At 33.5% G+C, this 26,301-nt stretch overlaps 2 protein-coding genes across 3 annotated transcripts in view; one reads left to right on the top strand and one right to left on the bottom strand.

The window, feature by feature from the left end:
• The first annotated feature begins 581 nt into the window (after positions 1-581).
• Positions 582-13,617, top strand: LOC132716336 (large ribosomal subunit protein bL21m-like). The gene is made up of 7 exons (XM_060699586.1): positions 582-713; positions 2,404-2,611; positions 2,953-3,014; positions 7,538-7,701; positions 9,460-9,512; positions 11,415-11,512; positions 12,416-13,617. The coding sequence occupies exons 1-7, from the start codon at positions 650-652 to the stop codon at positions 12,481-12,483; spliced, it is 717 nt and encodes a 238-aa protein (XP_060555569.1). The 5' UTR covers positions 582-649; the 3' UTR covers positions 12,484-13,617.
• Positions 13,618-19,191: 5,574 nt separating this feature from the next.
• The window catches only part of LOC132716337 (centrosomal protein of 85 kDa-like), a 51,711-nt gene continuing 44,601 nt past the window's right edge, over positions 19,192-26,301 (bottom strand). For both annotated transcript variants that reach the window (XM_060699587.1, XM_060699588.1), the window contains exon 14: positions 19,192-26,098. In XM_060699587.1, coding sequence (XP_060555570.1) covers positions 25,926-26,098 — 173 coding nt within the window. In that variant the 3' untranslated portion in view covers positions 19,192-25,925. The remainder of the gene's footprint in view (positions 26,099-26,301) is intronic.

Here is a 26,301-nt window from a genome sequence, read left to right on the forward strand (position 1 = left end):
ATATTTCATTACAAAACATTTCAGTCTTTATTATTTCATTCATACAAATAATTTAATAATAACAAAAATACATTTTTAATGCATTATAATAAAAATAAATCTTATTTTCGTAGACCCGATCTTATTTTCGCTCACACGGCGATTTGAGCTATATTCGTACGTATGTATTTTCGGCTCAAACTGTACTTTTTTAGATATTTTTTGGTTCTGAAAATTTAATTTGCTGTAAAATCATGCAAAGAATGCATAAATATATAACTTACATCATTATTTCAACAGATAAATGCACTATTTCAAAAATAAATCTTATTTTCGTAGCGCGATCTTATTTTCGCGAAAATAGCTTATTTTCGGTATCCATCTATACCGTTTATATTTATATTTACTATATTTTATAAAGCAACTGATTCATTCATTCATATTCATTTATATTCATTTTATTTATTTATTTATTTATTTATTTAATTTATTTATTAAGAATAAATTTAATTTTCATACAATTATATAAAGTGTCTTAAGGGGTGAAGTGTCTTCAAAATTTGAGGAGTGAAGTGTCTGGGGGATGAGGTGTCTTGCTACCCAAAAAAACAAAGGTTGAACACCAGTAAATTAAAGTTCAAGCTCCTGATGATAGAGATAAAAAATAAGCATGATCCTGACAAATTCTAGAAATATTCTCCGGAATTTTCATCAATCAAAAGATTTATGCAGCGGTAAGCATTTGAAGGGTTAAAAGTAAAATGCAACTGCGTTCGTATAGTAACAGTTGTGAGGCCGAATTGATAGAAACCTAATGAGATTTATGTAAGGTCAATACGATTCGCCCCAATCTTGTTTCGACTCACGAGAGAATTGGAGTCTGACTGGCTGAGGTATCAGTGAATTTGCCCACTTTATTGGGAAAAGGCCTTAGCCACTTGATTTTGGTAAAAGATATCGCTATAATCGCTAATTGTGGAAGCAAAAAATCTGACCAGTGTACGTGGATGGAAAAAATTGTTTAGAGCTACTGACATTAAACAGTTAAAGTCTAGCAGGAGGAGTAGCTTAAAATTTCTACTCATCCTGTGTGGTATGCTTCTTGTCCTATATTTTGGTCAAAATTTTCAAATTATATTTCCCCGTTGCAATAGAACACAAGCTTGGTTTCCAGTTTTCCATTGTTAAAAGTAAACAAACTGATTATGAGAATTCTAGCTTCCTATATTACATCAGCAAATTTCTGCTCATCCGACCAGAAGAGCATTCTGCCATTTTGTACTTGTCCTTTATAATCTCTACTCGTCAATACCAGCTGAGGAGTGGAATTATCATGAGTCACCAGGGCCTTTTTACCCTTCTTTGCTGTAGCCGTTATCCTCTACTTCCCCAAACCAGATACACCGATAAACACTTTCAGAACTAGCAGACAACAGGCTATTCTTATCAGTAGTATTTCGTGTAAAGATAACGGGTTGCATATCTCGTATGTAAAATGGTCTGACATATGGTAGGTTTAACAGTTAATTTAAATACTTAGGAGTCAAAAGATGTGTTGAAGTTTATACTGTGATGAAGCTAAGATCCAAAGCTTTCTATTGGTGTAATACATTTTAAAATCGGACATTTAATTACAACAAACCAGCGGTTTAAAAATGGCTTATTTTGTATTGTTTTAGCATAAGCGGTATTGATTTTTCCTCGAAGGTAAGGGAAGCAACTCGTATTTTTCACTCGATATACCTCGGTTATTTACGTAGATCATATTGAAAGTGTTTATGGGTGTATTACTACCTTTTTTCCCCCAAAAAACAGTCTAAAATTATATCTAGCCTATACACACTGTTGAGGATAGCACCATGAACAAATATTGAAATAAATGCAATGATAAAGTCATTCAGTAACTTGACCATCTTAAATTACATAGTTGTCACAAAGAAATATAAGTTAAATTTTTTTTCGAAATATTTTTATGGATGATAATCAAGCCATTGTGATTATGAAGATCTATCAGAAATAAATTCACCTTTATTAAGTAGTTTTTGTAAGCCTATGTAAATTTTATGTCATTTACAAGTTACAATTATTATAAATCTTTGTTTAGAAACATAAGTTTGCATATTCATTTTTGTTTTAGGGTTATATATATTTTAATAATGCTGTACGGCTAGCCTCAACAGTGCTATGCTGTACAGCTAGCCTTTGCAGTGCTTATAGGCCAGTAGTACATCACTCGTATGGCTAGAACTTTTGGCTAGCAATACTGGCCCGTATGGCTAGCCACTGACTTTAGAAAAACTGCAAGATAATTTAAAGAAAACTTTAATTGGGTAGAGACCTTTTGCCTATGTTATATATGGTGAAAAATACTTCAGAGTTGCTTGTTTGATTTATGTTACAGTTTTGTCCATTTTAATGTTAAAGGTCTAAAGAGCTTGGTACCTGCAGCTTGTGTAACTGGGCAACATACATGTAGGACAACAGCTGCTGTTATTAATCATGCATCACAGAAATGTTTACATACAACATGTGATAGGCTTGTCACTTCCCAGTCACTTTGTGTTCAACAAAAACGACATATGAGGAGGCTTTATCCAGATCCATTAGAGAGAGATATGGAATATTCTTTATTGTGAGTAAAGCAAGTAGTGAAAGCAACTTCTCTTTATGAAGTTAAAAACAAATTAGAACAGAAATTTTATTAATTTATATGTAACTTGAGCAATAGGTAAAAAATTATTAATACCATTACATTCAAAGGACAATGTTTATAGTGGTTTCACTTCCATATACATATAAAATGTAAATATTTATTGAATAATCAGATTAGGATTAGAAAAGAACACAGGTGTAGTTTTTCAATGTTATTTTTGAAGGTTTGTATACATCTTTCAAAGTTATTTTTGAAGGTTTGTATAAACAAATGACTCAGCTGAACAAGAAATGTTGCTCATGTCTGTATTGCTGTTTCAGACCAGAAGAAAAGACAAATTTAGATCTCAATCATGTACCAGATCTTGGACATCAAGGACCAGGTATGACAACATTTTTGTGTCACCTGCTACAGCGGTAATAGTGGCCACATATAGGGATCACTTCTTCGCCAGCTGTTTATCTGTCCTTTTCTCCTCAAAATTTGTTCGCCCTACTCCAAAACTACTGGTGCAAATTCATCCAACCTTATAAGTAATGTTTATTATCAAGTCTAGTGTGAATATTGTCAGCATTTTCCAGTTAAATTTTTTTGCCAGAGTTATGGCCCTTAAATTATTGCCCCCCGCCTTTTCGAAGAAGAAAGGGGAATATAGAAATAGGCTCCGTCCATCTGTCCGTCCATCCGCACTACCGAATAGGGATAGGGGGCCATCTAACTGTAAACAGAACAAAAGAGAACAATAGAGTTCATTCCGTAACAATAGAGTAAGGGGCCATTGGCCCTCTATTAAATAAAAGAAAATAACAAAAGAAACGGCCCTTTATTCCATTTCGGCCGGACGTCCGTCCGTCACACTTTCGTGTCCGGTTCATAACTTTGTCATTTATGAAAGGAACTTGAAATAACATGGCACAAATGTTTGTTATAATAAGACGATGTGTCATGCGCAACAACCAGACCCCTACCTCCAGGGTCAAGGTTGCACTTGCTCATTCAAGGTCAACATTACATCTATTTGAGGGTATATGTCGTGTCCGGTCCATAACTTTCTTATCTATGAAGGGATTTTGTAAATACTTGCCATAATTGTTCACAATAATCAGACGATGTGTCATGCGCAAAAACCAGTCACCTACCTTCAAGGTCACACTTGGAGGTCAAATATTAACATAGTCTGTTACAGGGTATATTTTGTGTCCGGTCCATAACTTTGTCATTTATGAAAGGAATTTGAAATAACTTGGCACAAATGTTTGTTATAATAAGACGATGTGTCATGCACAACAACCAGACCCCTACCTCCAGGGTCAAGGTCGCACTTCCTCATTCAAGGTCAACATTGTCTATTTGAGGGTATATGTCGTGTCCGGTCCATAACTTTCTTATCTATGAAGGGATTTTGTAAATACTTGCCATAATTGTTCACAATAAACAGACAAGGTGTCATGTGCAAAACCAGTCACCTACCTTCAAGGTCAAGGTCACACTTGGAGGTCAAATATTTACCTAGTCTGTTACAGGGTATATTTCGTGTCCGGTCCATAACTTTGTCATTTATGAAAGGAATTTGAAATAACTTGGCACAAATGTTTGTTATAATAAGACGATGTGTCATGTGCTACAACCAGACCCCTACCTCCAGGGTCAAGGTCGCACTTGCTCATTCAAGTTCAACATTGTCTATTTGAGGGTATATGTTGTGTCCGGTCCATAACTTTCTTATCTATAAAGGGATTTTGTAAATACTTGCCATAATTGTTCACAATAATCAGACGATGTGTCATGCGCAAAAACCGGTCACCTACCTCCAAGGTCAAGGTCACACTTGGAGGTCAAATACTTACATAGTCTGTTACTGGGTATATTTTGTGTCCGGTCCATAACTTTTTCATAGATCAAAGGATTTTGAAAATACTTCTCACAAATAGTTACTATAATAAGAGGATGTGTCATGCGCAACACCTGCATCCCTACGTCAAAGGTCACATTTAGAGGTCAAAAATTAACATAGTCTGTTATAGGGTATATTTTGTGTCGGATCTAGAACTTCTTCATAGTTCAAGGGATTTTGAAATAACTTGGCACAAATAGTCACAATAATAAGACGATATGTCAAGTACAACACCTGCACCCCTACCTCCAAGGTCAAGGTCACGCTTAGAGGTCAAAGGTTAACAGTCTGTTATTTGGTATATTTTGTGTCCCGTCCATTATTTCTTCATAGATTAGGGGATTTTGAAAATACTTGGCACAAATGGTCACAATGATTAGATGATATGTCATGCGTAACATCTGTGTCCCTACCTCCAAGGTCAAGGTCACACTTAGAGGTCAAAGATTTACATAGTCTGTTATAGTGTATATTTTGTGTCCAATCTATAACTTCTTCATAGTTCAAGGGATTTTGAAAATACTTGGCACAAATAGTCTCAATAATAAGACAGTATGTCATGCACAACACCTCCATCCCTACCTCTAAGGTCAAGGTCACACTTAGAGGTCAAAGCTTAACATGATAGATTTTTAAATTGCGTGTTTTATTTTATTTTTTTAACAAATTTATTGTTGCATTTGCAGATCTAGCATTTATCATAATTTTGGACTGAATGTTCTGAGATCCATACCTCAATCTTTTGAAATAGCACAATTTTATGCTTCATATAAAACTTCCCGAGGCGGGGGACGTTGGTAACTCTGTTACAAATTCTTGTTTTTATTGTTAGGGGATTTAGATTTACCATTGTCCATCCGTCTGCACTACCGTATAGGGATAGGGGTCCATCTAACTATAAATAGAACAAAAGAGAGCAATAGAGTTCATTCCGTAACAATAGAGTAAGCGGCCTTTGGCCATTAAGAAATGGCCCCTTTATTCCATTTCGGCCGGATGATGTGTTATTTGTTCCTTTAGTGCTTGAGTTAGAATCATCAGCTTTACAGGAATCATGATCAACATTACTGTGAAGCTTTGCACCTGGGGTTTTGCATTTTGATTTATTTCAGTTTTGTTAGAGTTATTGCCCTTGACTTAGTATAAATTTGCAATTTTCAACTTCATGCATAGCTCAAAAAGTATTTGACCTGTAGGCTTGAAAGTTTTTGTAAAGTATTTGTAAAGTTCTTGCCCTTAAGTTAGTAAAAGATTTTTTGTTTTCAACTTGTGGCACATGTAGCTCAGCCTCAAAAAAATATTTGACCTAGTGTCAAAAGATTGACTAAACAGTGGAGTGTGGGGGCACCCATGTCCTATGGACACATTTCTAGTTTTATTTAAAGTTTTGTCCGGACGACTTCTCTTATATTACTGATGCAATTTGAGTGAAACTTTAAAGGATTGATTTGTACCTCAATGGCTTGCACATATTTAACATGGGTCTGGTTCATGTATCTTTTTCTGAATCCTGAAACCCAAAATGTTCCTACACCTTTTGTTTAAGTCTTGTTGGAGGACCTTTTAGTTGTTGTTTTATACATTGACATTTGGAGCCAATAAAATACATCACTACACACTCACTGATTTGATGACTTAGTTATAATAAACCAATTGTATGTAACATATTAAAGTGGTATTAAAACTAGTGAGAGAGGGAGTAAACACGCATGTTTTTCGTGTTTATGTTTGGGTTGTGAATAGAAATTGTTTTACTAGTAGTTGATTTCAGAAATCGAATCAGTGCCCACAAAACATGTCAGATCAGTACAGTAGCATAACAGTATGTAGTTACATTTGTACCTAACAGTATGTAGTTACATTTGTACCTTATGCTTACATGTAATTGAATTACTTTATTCAGTTTTGGACTTTTTAGCTCGACTTTTCTATGAAAAGGGGAGCTATCCTACTCGCCCCGGCGTCGGCGTCGGCGTCGGCGTTGGCGTCACACCTTGGTTAAGTTTTTCGTACCACCCCACTTTATTTCAGAAGTATTACAAGTATGGCTTTGAAACTTACCATACTTGTTCACCATCATAACCTCCATCTACAGACAAGAGTACATAACTCTGTCAAGGTTTTTGACAGAATTATGGCCCTTTTTTGACTTAGAAAGTGTATTGAGCTTGGTTAAGTTTTTTGTACCACCTCACTTTATTTCAAAACCATTGGAGGTATTGCTTTGAAACTGACCATACTTGTTTACCATCACCACCTTCATCAACAGACAAGAGGACATAACTCTGTCAAGGTTTTTGACAGAATTATGCCCCTTTTTGACTTAGAAAATACATTGAATATGGGTAAAATCCACTTATTGCCTTAACCCGTTGAGATATTGCTTTGAAACTTTTAATGCTATTTCACATCATTACCCCCATCTGTACGCAAGAGAAGGTAACTCTGTCAAGGATTTGTTTTAAAAATTAAGGCCTTTTATCGACTTAGAATCTTGGTTAAGTTTTTAGTACCAGTCCACTTTTTGACTGAACTGTTTGAGATATTAATTTGAAAGTTGGAATACTTGTTTACAATCATGATTCCCAAACATGTCCAGGAGAAGGTAATTCTGTCAAAGATTTTATTTGAATTATGGCCCTTAACTGTCAATGTTTTGTATTATAGGCAAGCACTAAAAAACTTAAAAAATCTAAAAAAATTCATTCCTATCCACTTGTTCACTTTACCATAAATTATGTCATAATAAAATAATTCTTCACTAAATATCTTAATGCTCATGGCCATTGTTCACTTTAAAAATACAGAGATTCTTGTATTGCCTTTTACTGCAAAAACTTTTTTTATTGGCAAGCAATAAAAAAGTCGAACGCGCTGTCTTACGGACAGCTCTTGTTATAATTTCCTTTCTAATTGATAAAGTGCAAACTTAAAATAACAATTTCTATTTTTTCAAGATTTGAGAAGCACCTTCAATCAGTGCTTTCAAGAACTTTAATTCTTTTATCTAGAGCTGATTGCTAAAGTAGAGGAAGCAGTGAAGGGAGATAATTTGGGAAGATTGTTTGCAGTGATACATGTTGGTGGCAAGCAGAGAAAAATTACAACAGAAGACATGGTTATTGTAAATGGTTTCTTTCCACCACAGATTGGGGATAAAATCAGATTAGAAAAGGTATGTAATTATTAAGTTTCTCTTTTTGAACAACAAAAACAACAATACACTCATAAACTTTAGTTTGGCATTGGTCAATCTTTTGCCAAAGTAAGGTCAATTTTCTCAGCAACAAAGTTACTCACTTTAAAACCAAATATGATGAAATATGGCTGGTATAAAAGTTATAAAACATTTTGACTGAGAAATGTTTGCCCTTTTAACCTTTTTGTTATTGATTTTTTTTTTAGGTAAACCAATTTGTTATGGCTTGTTTATCAAAAACTTTTATGGATTTTTACTTTAAAGATCCTGTAACACAAATTTTTCTTGGTTTTATATCATAAATATGATGATCAAATTAAGATTTATCAATATTCACTGCGGATGATCATGTGACCAAAGTATGGGCTCATAAAATGGCGGCCTGAACGCTCGGTAAAAGCAGTGAAACTGAGGTAAGCATACAGTTAACATTAAATTTATATGTGAAACTAGGCTGCACAGAACCCCTGTATAAAAACCACCCAAAACAACTTTTTCGACTTTCAGGCCTAAACAGAGAGAGCTACAAAGTGACCAATAATAGAACAATACGTGGTTTTTATACAGGGGTTCTGTGCGGCCTAGTTTCACATATAAATTTAATGTTAACTGTATGTGTACCTCAATTTCACTGCTTTTACTGAGCGTTCAGGCCGCCATTTTATTAGCCCATTGATATTGGTCACGTGATCATACGCAGTGATATTGTATGTTCCAAAAAGCATTATTTATTAAGGTATTACCGAATTTAACATTTCATGTAAATAAAGGGAGGTAATTAGAAATTAATTTCTATATAGTTTACGTCAAATTTTTCCTTAAGAAATGGATGTATATATTTTAATGATAACATATAATGTGGACAAATATTTGCAGTACATATTTTACATATTCTTCAATGTTTGAAAATTGTTTTAGAAGCATAATTATATACATATATAAAATTTCACTTAAGTGTGGTAACAACCTTAATTACAACATATAGGATCTTTAAACTTATACTTGTACACTATTGAAATTGGAATGCATTTCTAATGAGCAGATTAGCTTAATTATATCCATTTTTTTATTGGGAATTTTTCCTTATTTTCTCATAAACCATCACACATATTCACTTCAAACCTAAAATACCTTTTCACTTTCATGGGCAGGTAATTCTAAATAGAATACTTTCAGAATAATGCCTCTTTTCTACATTGCTTATATCATACTATTAAGCTCTGAATAAATATGGAGCGTGCTGTCCCAGGCTGAGTTTCATGGCGGTAATTCCTAATCAAATTTGGCCCAGTGGTTTCAGAGTGGATGACTTTGTCATTGTAAGCACTCAGATATTGTGTGCTTAGATGAGCTTTAAAAGACTTCTACATGTGATATTAATATATCTGTGCATTCTGATGCTGCATAGGCAACTGCTCAAGTCTCTAAGTAGTTAGGATAAAGTTTTTTTTCCTAAAGTTTACAAACCTAAGCTCTTGGAGTGTCATTGTTACCTACAGTTTATACACAGAAAATTCCACAGTCATTAACACTACTAGTCTGATTAAAGAGGCATGCCATTGGAGGTCTTCCTCTACCTTTAGTAACGCTTGAAAGTTACCTTATGTCATTTAAAGTGTTGGTGTGACTTAAAACCCAAATAAATCAATATAAACCCAAATAAAACAATATAAACCCAAATAAAACAAAATAAACCCAAATACATCAATATAAATACTTGTTGTTATGTTTCAGGTGATGCTGGTTGGTAGTAAAGATTTTACCTTATTTGGAAGACCTCTGTTAGAGTAAGTTTATCATTCATGCATTATATCCACCTTTCCGCATGTGTTTTAAGTGGTTTAGGTCGTTGACTTGTCGTTGTCGTTGCTCTGGGTTCGAATCATGACTAGGATTTTGGATTCTTTCATGTGAGGTAGCTATCCATCATTCAAGCTTACGGAACATTGGTGGTCCTACTCAGGTGCCCATGCCTGAAATAATGTAGGGAAGGGCACCCGAGATTTTTTCTGGAAAGTCGCCATATGACAAAAATTAAATGTTGAGATGGTGATACAGGTAAGGAAATTTATCGAGCTACCTGGCAGCAGTCCTACAAGGAACCTGATATAATGCAGATGTTTGTCTGTCTTATTCAAAAGTCTGATTATTAGACTCATTATGGCCAAACATGGATGTTTTAAGCTCATTTGAGAAAAAGATATTCACAGCAGTATGTTTTTGTGATAGCATGATGTCTGTCTCTTGTTGTTTACCACAATGTAGGGAGATAAACCTAAAGAGATAGTCTACTTGGTTTTTGGTGACAAGCTGATGTTTGTTTGTTTGTTTGTTTCATTTTACGCCTTTTCCCAACAGTATTTCAGTCATATAGGCGGGTAGTTTCCTAACCATCGTTCCTGGAGAGTTACACCAGTACTAGACTACCTGCGCCCTAAACTACCAAAGCATCTCTCGGGGATCCAACCCACGCCAGAGATGTAACTGGATTAGAAGTCATCGACTCTAACCCCTCGACCACGGAGGCGGTATGATATGGATGCAAAAGTGGCTGACAAAATAGACTTTGTATTACTAGAAGGGGGTTTTAATGAGACTTAACACTGTTTTCATGTAGATAAAAACACAACAATGCAGTTTCTATCAACACAGTCACAGTGTAAATATATTTTTGAAAAATAGTGACTGTACTGGCATGCGCAGTTTCCTTAAACAGAAGCAGTACCCGGATTTTTCAATTTAAACTTCTTGATTTTACTTGCAGTTCTATTCATGTTTCAAATCAGATACATAAAACGATTTGCATAATCTAAGTGTCAGTTTGGCAGTACGTATATAAAGTCTCATTTTAAATCACTTACACCTGTGCGTCGTCAAAACGTGACCTTGTTTTCTCTGGGGGATTCCGTCCTTGCGCGCATGCGCTAAAATACTTACACTTGAGGCTTGTTAAAGGGTTTTCCACTAATACCACCTGTTTACAAATAAGTAGGCAATGCGATGAAAAATTGTTTAATTATCAGAATGTTGACCAATATTACTATAAATAATAATTTTATGGCTTTGATGCGTACAATATCATGCATACAAGCATGTTACTGCATATGAATGCGTTGGGGTAACGGTACCGGGTAATAGATATCCGCGTTTAGTCTAAGCTCTATTTCCTGAATTACATCTATTTATCTCTTAGATAATGGTCTGTTCAACAATTGTAAATGAAAAATAGGTATGATATAATAAAATTGTATAATGATAATGGGTTAGATTTTATGTACGGGAACTACTTCTCTTCATACAAAATAATCGATAACTTCGGTACCCCATATGAGGCCTCATAAGTAAGGGTTATTCTATGTTTAGAACATGATGGAATTTCCATGATTTGTGTGACGAGCCGAATATTGATGTGTAACATTCAAATATTTGTGAGTGAGCGTAATAAAAAATAGTGATTAAGTAACTATGATTTTTGTACGGGAACTGCACACATGCCAGTACACAAAATAAGTCAAAAATTCTTTTTATCTTTCTTCCTATTCTATAGATTTTGCTTTAAAGTCAGGCATGACCAAAAATGGCACCCAGTCATGCTAATTTATATAAATATCTTGAAAATGATGTATATCTCACATGTATAGTTAGGTATCTCATCAAAGAGTATAAATAAGTTTATAAATACATTTCAGCCGTGATATTGTGCGTGTTGAGGCTACAGTCATTGAGAAGACTCTGTCACATGTCAGGCTTCATTGGACTCAAATGAAACGTGCAAGAAGGCTCAAATGTAAGTAATCAATTGTTGTTCTGTTTTGAAATTGGACATGATATTTAATTCCTCATTCAAATTTAAACCTTATCAAAAGTATTGAGTACCCGATCTTTGTTAAAGTATCAGTTAACAAAATTGATACTCGAATACTCTGTAGAAAATAATATCACAAATATAATTATAGAGAAATAAAACAATTCAGAAAAGCTAAATGTCCACTAATGTCTATACAAACATTTGAATTGATACAAACTGGGCAGCTGGATGTAACATATTGTTGTGATTTTATGATAGAATTCTCTTTAAAAAAGATATCATTTGTGCACCTTTGGTCAATATGGTGGGGGGTCACTTAATTTATATATACTTTTTAAGGACTTGTATAGGAAATTAATTACATTTAAGTCTTAATGTGTAAAACTGCAATGCCAAGAGCTTATATTTTTGGCATGTAGCAGTGTCTTGTGAACCTCTATATAAGTAAGATAAATCATGACTCTGTTCTTAAAGTTAACCCGACACTGGGGGTCACTTAGTTTAAGTAGACTAACTTAATATACACATCTTTAAACATTTTACTTTGAAACATTTAAAGCCAAGAGATTTGGCACAAAAGTTATATATTAACCATTACACTTGGGTCTAAATTGGCCCTGTCCTTGGGGTATCACACTTTATGTAGACTAATGTGTAAGAAAACACATCTACTCATTTTGTGGAAACAATAAAGCTCAGAGATGTAATATTAATCAGTAGACCTCTAAAGTCTTATAAGTCATGCCCTCACTTGGGGGCCTACTGTTCTTCCATTGACTGACAAAGCAGTAGAATGATGGGGCACCTGTGTTTCACTTTTCTAGTTTTCTTTTAAATTGTTGAAATATTATTGACTATAATGTGATATTTTTTTTATTTTAGTGCAGCAGACTCCCCAAAGTGTACTGGTTATCAACCGTATAGAAGTTGATCCATCAGCTTTCCAGTAAACTTACAAAATATTATGACAAATATTCATAGATGTGAAATTCTTTCAATGATGAAACTTGTGATGCGGAGGAAATGAACATGTTTTGTGACCAGAGATTGCCAGTTATAGTTCTGATAGAGTGCTGAGAAAACACTAAACATATACAGTTAAACTTCTTTCGCTTGAACTCGAATCGCTCGAATACCTCCTTTCGCTTGAACTAAATTCCTTTATAATATATATTGTTCTACCTCGGATCGCTCAAACTCTCGAACCTGCTCTCTGGTCCCTTCGGCAGAAATATAGTGAAAATCACACCTTTTCGGTCGAACAAAAAAAACAAGTCGAAATGTTCTAAATAAATGACAGTCGGCGACACATGTCATCGTGACAAAGGTAATTAAGGTTATTGATACAAAATAAGAGGTGTTGTAAACCATTTGTTTGTTAGGATAATAATGTTGATTTGCCGTTTATGTTAACAATAAAAAGAAAATAACTCATGAAATAAGTGAAATATGCAAAAGTCAGTAAAGAATGACCAGGACGGCTTTAATTACAACCGTGGTTCATGTAATGTGAGTTGTAACAGTGTTATCTATTTATAGAATGATACTTTTACGTGTGTTTATTTTAGAAAATGACTTCTGTAAAACATTTGTTTTTTTTAAATATTTCATTAATTTATTTTTTAAAATTAAATTCATTCCATTATAAACATATAAATATATTTTAAACATTGTTCAACAAGTTTGGTCTGATTGCCCAATCCAACTCGACCAATTACAATATGCATTAATAAAGATTAACACAGCGTTCCGTTAATACTTAACACTGGGATAATAATTCTGAATATGACATATTCTAGGAACAGATGCACTGACAAACAATTATATTGAAGTATATTCGACTGATGTAAGCTGGAAAACCTTTAGGCATACGATCAACGTAGTAACAGTTGAACCTCTGTTGGCTCGAACTACAGATCTCTCGAACAAATTTACACAGGCCCTCTGAGTTCGAGCGAACAAAGTTCGACTGTATTTCAGACATATTGATCTACATTACTCTGATGATATTGCGTGTTCTGATGGCATCATTTATGTATTTTAATATATAACATGTACTTGAAATAAAGTGGTTACAAAGGTGAGCTTGGGTAGTCTCATTATGTCAGTCATCTGTCCTGTATAGTCTTTATACATAATCTCTTTAAACAACAGCTGATTCTTGGTTGTCCCTATACAAAAGTTGTATAAATGGTTCCAGTCTGGCTGGGTCTTATGTCATACCATCACTGTCAAGGTCATATGACGACTTTTCCAGTTTTACTAGTAAAGTATGACCTCGGGGGTTCCCAAGCTGTGCATTATTTTAAACATGAAAAGGCCTCTGAGAAGAACCACTGACATCCTGCTAACCTGCTTGATAACTTCCTCACATGAAAGAATCCAAAACGGGATTCATACACACAGTGGTGTCCTTCACCACTCAGCAACACACAAGAATGGCCCTGAATCATAAATAGCTTTGCTCTGGGGATCACTTAAGTTTACATAGATTTTAGTGTTCTAGGGCCATCAATCCTTCATAGCTGTCTTTTTTAATACTGGTACATCGTTTTTCTCATTGGTTCAACTTGGGTGCCAGATTAAGGTCTTCGCTAGCCAGTCATCATGTTACCTTTACATCAGTGCAGTTTAAACTCCCCTCACAAAAACAGGGTTGAACTTTCACCCCTAAGAATGCTAGGTCATCTGCACAATATTCCACTTGAAAAAACAAAATTGCATTTGTGAAAAATGCTATGCCACCGCATTAATACAACACTAAATAGTAGTGTAGGAACAGATTTTTTTTTGTTTCTATACAATTGAAGATGGTCATAATGCATAGATCCCTGACCTATCTAATTCTTATCATCAGATTAGTAGTTAAATCTATTGTTATTCAAACAAGAATTTTTAACAGAGTTACCAACGTCCCCCGCCTCAGGAAGTTTTATATGAAGCATAAAATTGTGCTATTTCAAAAGATTGAGGTTATAATGGATCTCTGGACATTCACTCCAAAACTATGATCAATGATCTGCAAATGTAACAAAAAATTTGTTAAAAAAATAAAATGAAACACGGAATTTAAAAATCTATCATGTTAAGCTTTGACCTCTTAGTGTGACCTTGACCTTGGAGGTAGGGGAGCAGGTGTTGTGCATGACATAACGTCTTATTATTGAGACTATTTGTGCCAAGTATTTTCAAAATCCCTTGAACTATGAAGAAGTTATAGATTGGACACAAAATATACCCTATAACAGACTATGTAAATCTTTGATCTCTAAGTGTGACCTTGACCTTGGAGGTAGGGACACAGATGTTATGCATGACATATCATCTAATCATTGTGACTATTTGTCCCAAGTATTTTCAAAATCCCTTAATCTATGAAGAAGTAATGGACGGGACAAAAAATATACCAAATAACAGACTCTGTTAACCTTTGACCTCTAATTGTGACCTTGATCTTTGAGGTAGGGGTGCAGGTGTTGTACCTTACATATTGTCTTATTATTGTGACTATTTGTGAAGCCCTTCACCCAAGGATCAATCCTGCCAAGTTTGGTTGAAATTTGACTAGTGGTTTTTCACAAGAAGATTTTTTAAGTTCACTATATAATCTATAGAACACAGTATTTTCAAAATCCCTTGAACTATGAAGAAGTTATAGATTGGACACAAAATATACCCTATAACAGACTATGTAAATCTTTGATCTCTAAGTGTGACCTTGACCTTGGAGGTAGGGACACAGATGTTATGCATGACATATCATCTAATCATTGTGACTATTTGTCCCAAGTATTTTCAAAATCCCTTAATCTATGAAGAAGTAATGGACGGGACAAAAAATATACCAAATAACAGACTCTGTTAACCTTTGACCTCTAATTGTGACCTTGACCTTTGAGGTAGGGGTGCAGGTGTTGTACCTTACATATTGTCTTATTATTGTGACTATTTGTGCCAAGTTATTTCAAAATCCCTTGAACTATGAAGAAGTTCTAGATTTGACCCAAAATATACCCTATAACAGACTATTTTTGACCTCTAAGTGTGACCTTGACCTTGGAGGTAGGGATGCAGGTGTTGCGCATGACAAATCCTCTTATTATAGTGACTTTTTGTGCGAAGTATTTTCAAAATCCTTGGATCTATGAAAAAGTTATGGACCAGACACAAAATATACCCTGTAACAGACTATGTAAGTATTTGACCTCCAAGTGTGACCTTGACCTTGGAGGTAGGTGACCGGTTTTTGCTCATGACACATCATCTGATTGTTGTGAACAATTATGGCAAGTATTTACAAAATCCCTTCATAGATGAGAAAGTTATAGACCGGACACGACATATACCCTCAAATAGACAATGTTGACCTTGAATGAGCAAGTACGACCTTGACTCTGGAGGTAGGGGTCTGGTTGTTGCGCATGACACATCGTCTTATTATAATAAACATTTGTGCCAAGTTATCTCAAATTCCTTTGATAAATGACCAAGTTATGGACCGGACACGAAATATACCCTGTAACAGACTATGTTAATATTTGACCTCCAAGTGTGACCTTGACCTTGAAGGTAGGTGACTGGTTTTTGCGCATGACACATCGTCTGATTATTGTGAACAATTATGGCAAGTATTTACAAAATCCCTTCATAGATAAGAAAGTTATGGACCGGACAGGACATATACCCTCAAATAGACAATGTTAACCTTGAATGAGCAAGTACGACCTTGACTCTGGTTGTTGCGCATGACACATCGTCTTATTATAGTGATTATTTGTGCCAAGTATTTTTCAAAATCCTTTGATCAATAAAAAAAGTAATAGACCGGACACAAAATATACCTTATAACAGACTTTGTTAATATTTGACATCCTAGTGTGACCTTGACCTTGATGGTAGGTGACCGGTTTTGCGCATGACACATTGTCTCATTATTGTGAAAAATTGTTACAAGTATTTACAAAATCCCTTCAAAGATAAGAAAGTTATGGACCGGACACGACATATACCCTCAAATAGGCAATGTTGACCTTGAATGAGCAAGTGCGACCTTGACCCTGAAGGTGGGGGTCTGGTTGTTGCGCATGACACATCGTCTTATTATAACAAACATTTATGCCTAGTTATTTCAAAGTTATGGGCCGGACACAAAAGTGTGACGAACGGACTGCAGGAAGGAGCCTATTTCTATATCCCCCTTTTTTCTTCGAAAAGGCGGGGGACAATAAAAGATCAGGGCAATTGAGTCTAGTGAATTTGGTGGTTAAGGTCATATTTCACACAGCCTAAATTTCATGACTACATCAAAGGACAACACAGTAAGACACTTTGTCAAAATCTAGGTCAGCTGATATCAAAGTTCACTTTACATCTTAATCTGTGCATATGGTTCAAATTTCATAGCTGTACATCAAAGAACAAGAAAGTAGGTCACCATCAAAATCTAGGTCACCTGATATCAAAGTTCATTTTATCAACTAAAACTGTGCACATGGTCAAAATTTCATTGCTGTACATCAAAGGACAAGAAAGAAGGTCACTGTCCCCTTGGGCAAGGCAAAATTTTGACCCAAGGGTTTAATTCAAAACAATCTTGATACAGGTCCACCAAACAACATTTCATGTCAAATATCTAAGCTGTAACTTTCTCCAATTCAGAAAACATTAATTTTGTTTTAGTTTCTGTTTTTGTGTACATAATGAGAATCAATGACCCTGGGCAGGGCCAATTTTGACACCAGAGGCAAAATTTGAACAATTTTGCTAGAGTACCTATAGATATCATATAACAAATACAATAAGATTTTTTGATTTTTTTACTATATGTACATATTGAAAATCAATGACCCCCGGGGCGGGGCCAATTTTGACCCCAGGGCTATAATTTGAACAATCTTGGTAGAGGTTCACTACACAATGTTTCATGCAAAATATCTAACAATTGCTATAAGAAATTTTTTAAAGTTTTTACTGTATACATATAAGGAAAAGCTTATATGACATATGACCCCTGGGGCAGGGCTGATTTTGACATTAAAGGCAAAAATTGAACAACTTTGGTAAAGTACCTATAGATAATAACCCATACCAAATATCAAACCTCTAAGCCTTGTACCTGCAGACAAGAAGGTATTTTAAGTTTTTACACCGGGGCGGGGCCAATTTTGACGCCAGGGTTATAATTTGAACAATCTTGGTAGAGGTCTACCAGACAATGCCTTATGCAAAATATCTAAGCTCTAGCCTTTTGTCTCTTTACAAGAAGAATTTTTAAATTTATTCTTATAATTCCTTTTGGTTGCCATGGCAACCAGATTTCTGCATGGAATGAAATTCTTTGAACAACTTTGGAAGCCCTTCACCCAAGGATCAATCCTGCCAAGTTTGGTTGAAATTTGACTAGTGGTTTTTCACAAGAAGATTTTTTAAGTTCACTATATAATCTATAGAACACAGGTACAAACACACACACACAAACACACAGATGAATCGCTATATGCAACCGCATCGCAGATGCTGCGGAGATGAATCGCTACATGCCACCGCATCGCAGATGGTGTGGTGCCATAAAAAAGTGATACAAACTGAGTTTTTGATGAGGTTCACTACACAATGTTTCATGCAAAATCTAACCTCTAGCCTTTGTCAATTTAGAGAAGATGATTTTTTAAGCTTTTACTATATACATATATAGAAAACCTATGACCCCGGGGCGGGGCTAATTTTGACACTGGACAAATTTTGAATAACTTTGGTAGAGTACCTATAGATGATATTATATAACAAATAGACAATAAGATTTTTTAATTTTTTTACTATATGTATATATTGAAAATCAATGACCCCCTGGGCGCGGCCAATTTTGACCACAGGGCTATAATTTGAACAATCTTGGTAGAGGTTCACTACACAATGTTTCATGCAAAATATCTAATCTCTAGCCTTTTCAATTGCTTGAAGAAATTTTTTAAAGTTTTTACTATATACATAAAAGGAAAACCTTATAATTATGACCCCCTGGGCGGGGCTGATTTTGACACTAGAGGCAAAATTTTAACAACTTTGGTAGAGTACCTAAAGATAATAACACATACCAAATATCAAACCTCTAAGCCTTATACCTGCAGACAAGAAGGTATTTTAAGTTTTTACTATATGTACATAATTATAGTGAAAATCAATGACTCCCGGGGCCGGGCCGATTTTGACCCCAGGGCTATAATTTGAACAATCTTGGTAGAGGTCTACCAGACAATGCCTTATGCAAAATTTCTTAGCTCTAGGCCTTTTGGGTCTTTACAAGAAGATTTTTAAAATTTATTCTTATAATTCCTTTTGGTTGCCATGGCAACCAGATTTCTGCATGGAATGAAATTCTTTGAACAACTTTGGAAGCCCTTCACCCAAGGATCAATCCTGCCAAGTTTGGTTGAAATTCGACTAGTGGTTTTGCACAAGATTTTTTAAGTTTACTATATAATCTATAGAACACATGTACAAACACACACAGATGAATCGCTCTATGTCACCGCATCGCAGATGCTGCGGTGGCATAAAAAACAGGCAAGTGATACAAACTGAGTTTTTGATGATTTCACACATGCAAGCTGAATGAATTGACTCATAATATAAATATCATAAAAAAAAGCAACTACCAATTGTTCAAACTCTCCATTTTTATTTACATTTCTTGTATGAAAATTTTAAATTATGTTACATAACAAATGTTATGACATGAGCTAGATAGGGTAAAGAAATATGCGAGATATGTCACTTAAACAAAAATATTTTGATATACTTTGAGGAAATATGTTTTGATGTTCTACAAATAGAATATGTTTATATATAATGTTCACTGTAGCTTGATGAAAATGTCAATAAATGGAAATAAAGTTTCTTGCTTTGTCATATAGAAGAGAAATGTAACTAATAAATGTCAAACATATGCTAATCTACAATAAAATACAAGCAAATATTCATTGTTACACACAAATTTAAACCCATTTTCTCAGTAAAATTTTGTTTACTCAGCATTTCTTAAAGACGTCAGTCAAATCTGTTTACATTCAAAGTCATGAAACATATGAAACATAAACTTTTGCAGTCAAAAAAGAACATGATGTAAGTGATATACATGTGCTTGCACAAAAAATGTTGAATTCATACTGGGGTATTAAAAAATAAACAATTTCAAAAATGAGAAATAGTTCGAGGTTAATTATGTTTATAAATTTATACTGACTATACATCCACAAAAAATGAAGTACATTTTCCGTATCATTATGCATTAACCTTGACCTTGCAAAATATGCATACTGGTCCTGCTTCAAAATTAAACTAAATCACCGTGTATATCCAGTAATGCAGGATTGTGCAAATAACGCAAGAATTGTGCAAAAGTAATGCAGAATTGTGCAACGAGCACCATAATATGTAAATGGACAAGTATTTTTTATTGTACACCAAATTGGAAGAAACAAATTAGAGCATATGGTTGCTGAGACATTAAACTTTAAAACTCATCAAAAATATTTTCATGAAAATGTTTATTTTTCAAGATCATTCGTGAAAATGACCACCTGACTATAGTATTGATGGCGATTTTTAGTTTTGTTGGTATCTTTAAATACAATAACTTACATATTACTTTATGATTTTATATGTCCAGCTTCCATTTTTTGGATCTGCATATTTTGGGAGATGAGGGTCAGGTAACAGTAAGGTATGCACCGTCTGGGGGAAAAAGAGGGTGGGGGATATTAATTCAGATCTATTAACACTTTTGCTGCCTACAAGACAGGTACCGCTGCCCACTAACAGGTATTGTAATTTTCAAAAATACAAAACATTGATTTTTATGGTATTTTTTTCATCTTAGGTTTAAGGTTAGAGCAAAAACTTTGTTTACTTTTTTTGGTTAATGTAATTAATAACATACATTACATATTGCATATCTGTGTAAATCAGGATCCATCTTTTATACTATACCTAATATCCTCCAATAACAAGCAATTATCATAGTATTGCAAGCAATCCATAAGTCCCCTACCAGTTAGAACCCCAGCAACATTCTGAAGGGCCATTGGCCATTCACTAATGTTACAATTTTTCTCTATCTTAAGTAAATTTGTTGGAAAAGTTCTTTAATAGTGATCTCAGGAAACAGTTTATATGAACAGACAGACTGAAGGACACTCTAAAGTTAATTTTTTAAATATCCCTGTTACCAAAATATAATATTATTAAAAGCAAATTCTTAAAGGAGATAACTCTTGAAATAAAGATCCAAGATGTCATACATGATGTGAGTGTAACAAAGAAACATATAGTTTAGGATGAAGCTGTTCATAACGAATGTTTAGGATGAAGCTGTTCATAACGAATGTTTATTTTGAATTTGAAGTAAAAGAAAGTTAAAAGAATGAATAAGAAAAATTCAAAGTTTAAGAAGGAGATAATTCTGGAAATAAGGATGCTAGATTTATAAACCTTGTCATATTATTATGATGTGGGAGTTTGAAGTAAATCCTATAAGTAATGAAGAAGTTGGAGTAAAATATACCAATTTCTCGAAAAAAAATCTAAGTTCAAGGGGGACATAATTCTGGAAATAGTCTTGCTAGAGTATTGAACCTTCTCACAAATGATTTGAGTGATAATAAGAAACATATATATGAAGTTTGAAGAAGATACATTAAGAAATAAAGAAGTTATTAAAAAAAAAACATTTTTTTTTCATGTAAGTTCAAGGGAGGCAATTCTGATAATTTTTGTGCTAGAGTTAAAACCTTGTCACATATGATGTGGTTGATGACCAGAAACTTATGTTTGAAGTTTGAAATAAATACCTTAAGAAATAAAGAACTTATAGTGAAAAAGCCTAAAAACTAGAATCAGAAATCTTGACGAGGTTGCCGACGTTTGTTAAGTATGACAGCTCTCAATATACTCCCTATAGTCAAGATTAAAATGATGTGTATAATTTCCATACTACCATCTATCCATAAGTTTCATATAAAACTTTTCAGCTTTTTTTGACTTATCACAAATATTGTTATATTTGCCATGTTTTAAGCCTATTTTTTGCCATGGCAACCAATTTTTTTTCAAAAAAGGTGAAAAGAAAAAGATGTGCATAATTTCCAGACTGCCATCTACCCATATTTCAAGTTTCATAAAAATATTTCCAGTACTTTTTGCCTTATTACTGGATCCAGTTAATGTGTAAAATTTTCAGTCTATTTGTTGCCATAGCAACCAAAATTTTCAACATAGGAAGAAAAGAAAAAGACGTGCATAATCTCCATACTGCCATTATCCATATATCAAGTTTCATAAAAATATTTTCAGTACTTTTTGCGTTATCGCGGGATCCAGTTTTGTGGACGGAGGGACTGACAGACAGTGAACCTAAAGTACTCTCCAGTAACCGGTAGGGGACTAATTAAACATCCCATGGATGTTACGGATCCAGTTTTGTAGAGGGACGGAGGGTAAACCTAAAGTCCCCTCAGGTAAACAGGTAGGGGACTAATTAAATATTCCATGGATGTTACATTTCCAAAAGGGTGGCATTTATTATATTGCAAAAAGTTAAATATCTTCAAATAAAAAGAATGTTTACCATATTTGTGTTGTTTTCTGCTTGATTATATAAACTAGCAGCACCAGTTGTGTTTTAATTTGTTATAAAGGTAGTAGCGTTTATTAGAGAATATACAGTAAAAAAATTAAATATCATTAAAAAGAATAAACTATAATTATCATTAAACTTTATATGCAGACTGTATACTATAAAGGTGAGCACATTATATAGGAAAGCATATCATAATAGCATCTATATATATACAGGGTATAAATAAGTTTGTAAGGAACAAATAAATGAGACAGATTGAGTGAACACTGAGATCCTTTTATCACAGACTAAACTTCTTTATATACAACTTATATAAACAACACTATTTACACAAGGTACATGTACAAACTATTCATAAACATAAAGTTTCCATTCCAAAAACATACGATAAAATGTACATGTATATTAGTACCAAAGTTTACATAGATTTCAAAATATGTACAATAATATCTTAAATAAACCAGGTCTGTCTTGTTATTTGTTGACTGATACACCACTATTCACTGTAAAGGTTTGATCACCTTTCTATACATGTATTCAAAATATTAGTTTTATCAAAATTTTAAAATACCCCCACCAATCCCCAAACAAGAGCACCTTAACAGCCTCAACTGACATCATTTTCTGCACATAAAAATTAGCTGTTATATTATTTAAATCAAATCTAATAATAGAATAAAATCCAAATACTGCTGATTCTAAAACAAAACTTGGATTCCCAATGTTTCAAGTGATCGAGGATACTGGCAAGTAATCATGGTATGACAAAATAATCAGATAATCCCATCTCTATCAGAAATAAATTACAAAGAGTACCTCTTCTCTCGAAAAATGCGGATGTCATATAAAATATTTACTTTTAAATCCCATGTAATGAATAAATTATTCTGGAATTCACAGATGTGTTACAAGTGAAGAAATTAAATCACTGCTATCTGAAACAGCCAGACAGACTTCAATGTCAAACAAATCTTATCTGATTCAAATAACATTTTCCTTGTCAGTTACAGATGAAAAAAAAATGAAACAAGTAATTTCAATTAAGCAAAGTGAAGATAATGTTTAAAATGTTGTTAATTTTGAAGAATTGGAGATGTAGTACCAGTTTTAGAAAGAAAAAGCATTAGTAAAATCAATATTGCCGTGTTTTTTTTGGTAAATACTGGGACGGTATGGCACTTTTAATGGCAAAAAAATATCTGTTAGTATGACAATGTTACATAATAAACAAACTTAGACCCAGACATTTTATTGAATATGTACGAGACTGTTACAAACATTATATGTGTTTTGTATCTTAAAACTAGCTAAAGCTGAATCAATAACCTTTTGGTACAAAACACAAAAACCCATAAAAATATTGTAATCTAGTAAATTAGTCTGGAAATGTATGAAGTCCTTTTTCTCCAAGGATTTATAAGGTTACTGATATTAAAACATCAGCACAGCTCCCTATTTTCCATATATTTCCATATCAATGAAATATCATCTGTACGATTCAGAATAACAAGTATCATTGTTATCTCGCCACTTTTAATAAATACTGCACATTGAAACTGCTCGTGTTGTTGATTTCAAGAAGAACATTATTGTTGTATAAACTGAAAGTTTATTGGCAGGTTTTCAGAATGTATCATAATCAAACATAAATGTTGTACTGTCTGTATTACAACAGTAAATTATATACACACACATTGAGCTTACACAAATTACACAATATAATATCATAATAACAAACAATATTTGTACAATAAATCAAATTTATGAAACAAGCATATAATACAATACTATACAATGCAAATATTATCCAATAAATCTGTTCAAACTATCAAACTATTTTAAGTAATAGGTCTCTTTTTTTATTCTGTTATCTTCTCATTATACACCAGACTATGTTTTTACATCTACATAAATATTCTCGTCTAAAAGTAAAAAATAATCAAACAGACTCAGTAATGTCTTACATTTTCACATGGTTAGATAATTTAACAAATAACTCTTGTTCAGCCTTAGAAATTTACTTGTGAGAAAAGAAAATCATAAAAATACAAGTATGAAGATTTGTAATGCACTAACATTTGTTATGATGCCAGCATTTAATGTTTCAGTCTTGTAAAGATCAGTGTGGAAGGTGGCCTTTAAGGTTTTACGTTACACCAACACTAAAGGTCATATGGCAACTTTCTAGCTTTAACCTCAGACGCTCCTCCATGCTTTATTTTAGGCAAGAACAGGCACCTGAGTAAAACTACAATGTTCAGTTAGCTGGATAGCTTTCTCACATGAAAGAATCAAGAATCTCTAGCAGGATCTGAACCTACAGTAGCAAGGGGCAAGTTGTTTTGAAGTCAACAATCTAAACCATGACAGAAATATATATACATGTTGTTGGTAAGTGTGAGATACACACTCCGCAATTACATTTAATAAATTGTTCCAGAATAAAATATTATTATTTATCATGTAAATGTTAATATTAAATCACTTACAACTCTATCAACATTTTTTTAAAAATATTTAATATGAATATTCGAAAGATACATTCCTATTGTTTTAATCAATATTTGAAATAATTATAGAAATTGTGCCAATTATAGATCAATCCACTTTCAAGCTGCACACCCCAAGATTCTTACTAATTATTATGAAAAATTTAGGAAGTCTTTTAAATTGTAGAAATATTGTAAGATAAACAAATACAGTCGTAAATCAAGCTAGCATTATGCGCTTACAATCCAAACTTATCTAAATACATATGTACATGTAATGTCAAAAATGCAAAAAATGCTCAATATTCACTATGTATTGGCATAGAAATATGGATATAAAAATAATAAAATTGGCCAAATTTTGTACATAGCATGTAAATTATGAAGAGTTATACTTTTTTAAGTTTGATGGTTTTTTTTTTTAATTTGTTTATCTGGAGAAATGAATATTTTGCATTTGAAGCTAAATTTTCTGGCATTTCAATTCTTCTAGTTTGTTTGCTCTAAGTAAATTACTGCTATTATTGTAAATACACCAAGTTTATTGGATAATAATTGCAAAATAAACCTTCAAAATTCCTATTCTAAAAGCATCATATCAATAAATATTACTCTGTGTTCATCCATTAGAGGTATAAAGCATTTAGTATTTGGCACACAAGATTTCTCAGATATTGTATATAATAAATGATGGAATGGAATGATCATGAAGTAAAATGCAATTTCAGAACAAATTACTGATAATGAATAGTTTTGAAATTTAAGACTATTTCAATATGAGAGGCAATGAAACAGTCGTACATACATGTACTTGAAGCTAATATAGGAAAGCAATTGGAATAACTTTCCAAGATAAACTCACTCTTCTGTAACAAAATTTAGGCTCATCTGATTTATGTCCTTAAAAGTTTATTAGGCCACACTTAAATAAACAATATAAAATATAAATAAACTTGTATAAACAGCTACAATATCATATGTATTTAAAAAAAAATATTCACTTCCAACTCTTACCACTCAAGTTATGAATCAAACAATTGTGTCTTCAAGTTAACTGCAACCTTTTAACTTCTGACCCCTATAAAAGTAAGGGTCTTCTACTGAATTGACCTCATAAAGTTTTGAAGATCAAAGAATAAACAATTTGGACATAATAATATAAATTAAACACGATGTTCCTATAGTTCTCACAGTATTGACACCACAATCCAATCTACAACTGCTCAGCTTTTTTTAGTCAAAGCCCTGTGACCTTGATCCCCTGACATTACTGTGTAGCACAGTTGATGTTATCCCCCATATCTTTGGCATATTTGTTACACATCATGTTGCGAACTTTCTCCACCTCTGACCGCAGTTCCTTTAGTTTAGAGAACCAATGTTTCAATGACTGTTCATCACCTCTAAATCCTCCTGATGCCCCGTCCTCATCCAATGAGTCTGCAAATATAAAACATAACAAATCTATACTGTATAACCTTTTCCTATTGAAGACTACCTAAGGACCATTCTTGTCTAGTTTGGTAAATATTTAACATGTGATTTGGAAACGCCTATATAAGATATTGTGGGTAATGATGTATGACAGACTATAGACAACAGGTCATCACAAAAGCTGATCTATGAGCACTCTGAATTCAGAT

This window comes from Ruditapes philippinarum, unplaced genomic scaffold (assembly GCF_026571515.1).
Source record: "Ruditapes philippinarum isolate M1 unplaced genomic scaffold, ASM2657151v2 ctg81_1_1_1_1, whole genome shotgun sequence".
Lineage (NCBI taxonomy): Eukaryota > Metazoa > Mollusca > Bivalvia > Venerida > Veneridae > Ruditapes > Ruditapes philippinarum.

Excerpts from the sequence above, each read along its gene's own strand:
- LOC132716336 (XM_060699586.1), top strand. The coding sequence starts at position 650 with ATGATCCTGACAAATTCTAGAAATATTCTCCGGAATTTTCATCAATCA. Across the intron at positions 2,612-2,952 it reads GATATGGAATATTCTTTATT|ACCAGAAGAAAAGACAAATT; the intron begins GTGAGTAAAGCA and ends TTGCTGTTTCAG. Across the intron at positions 11,513-12,415 it reads ACGTGCAAGAAGGCTCAAAT|TGCAGCAGACTCCCCAAAGT; the intron begins GTAAGTAATCAA and ends TTTTTATTTTAG.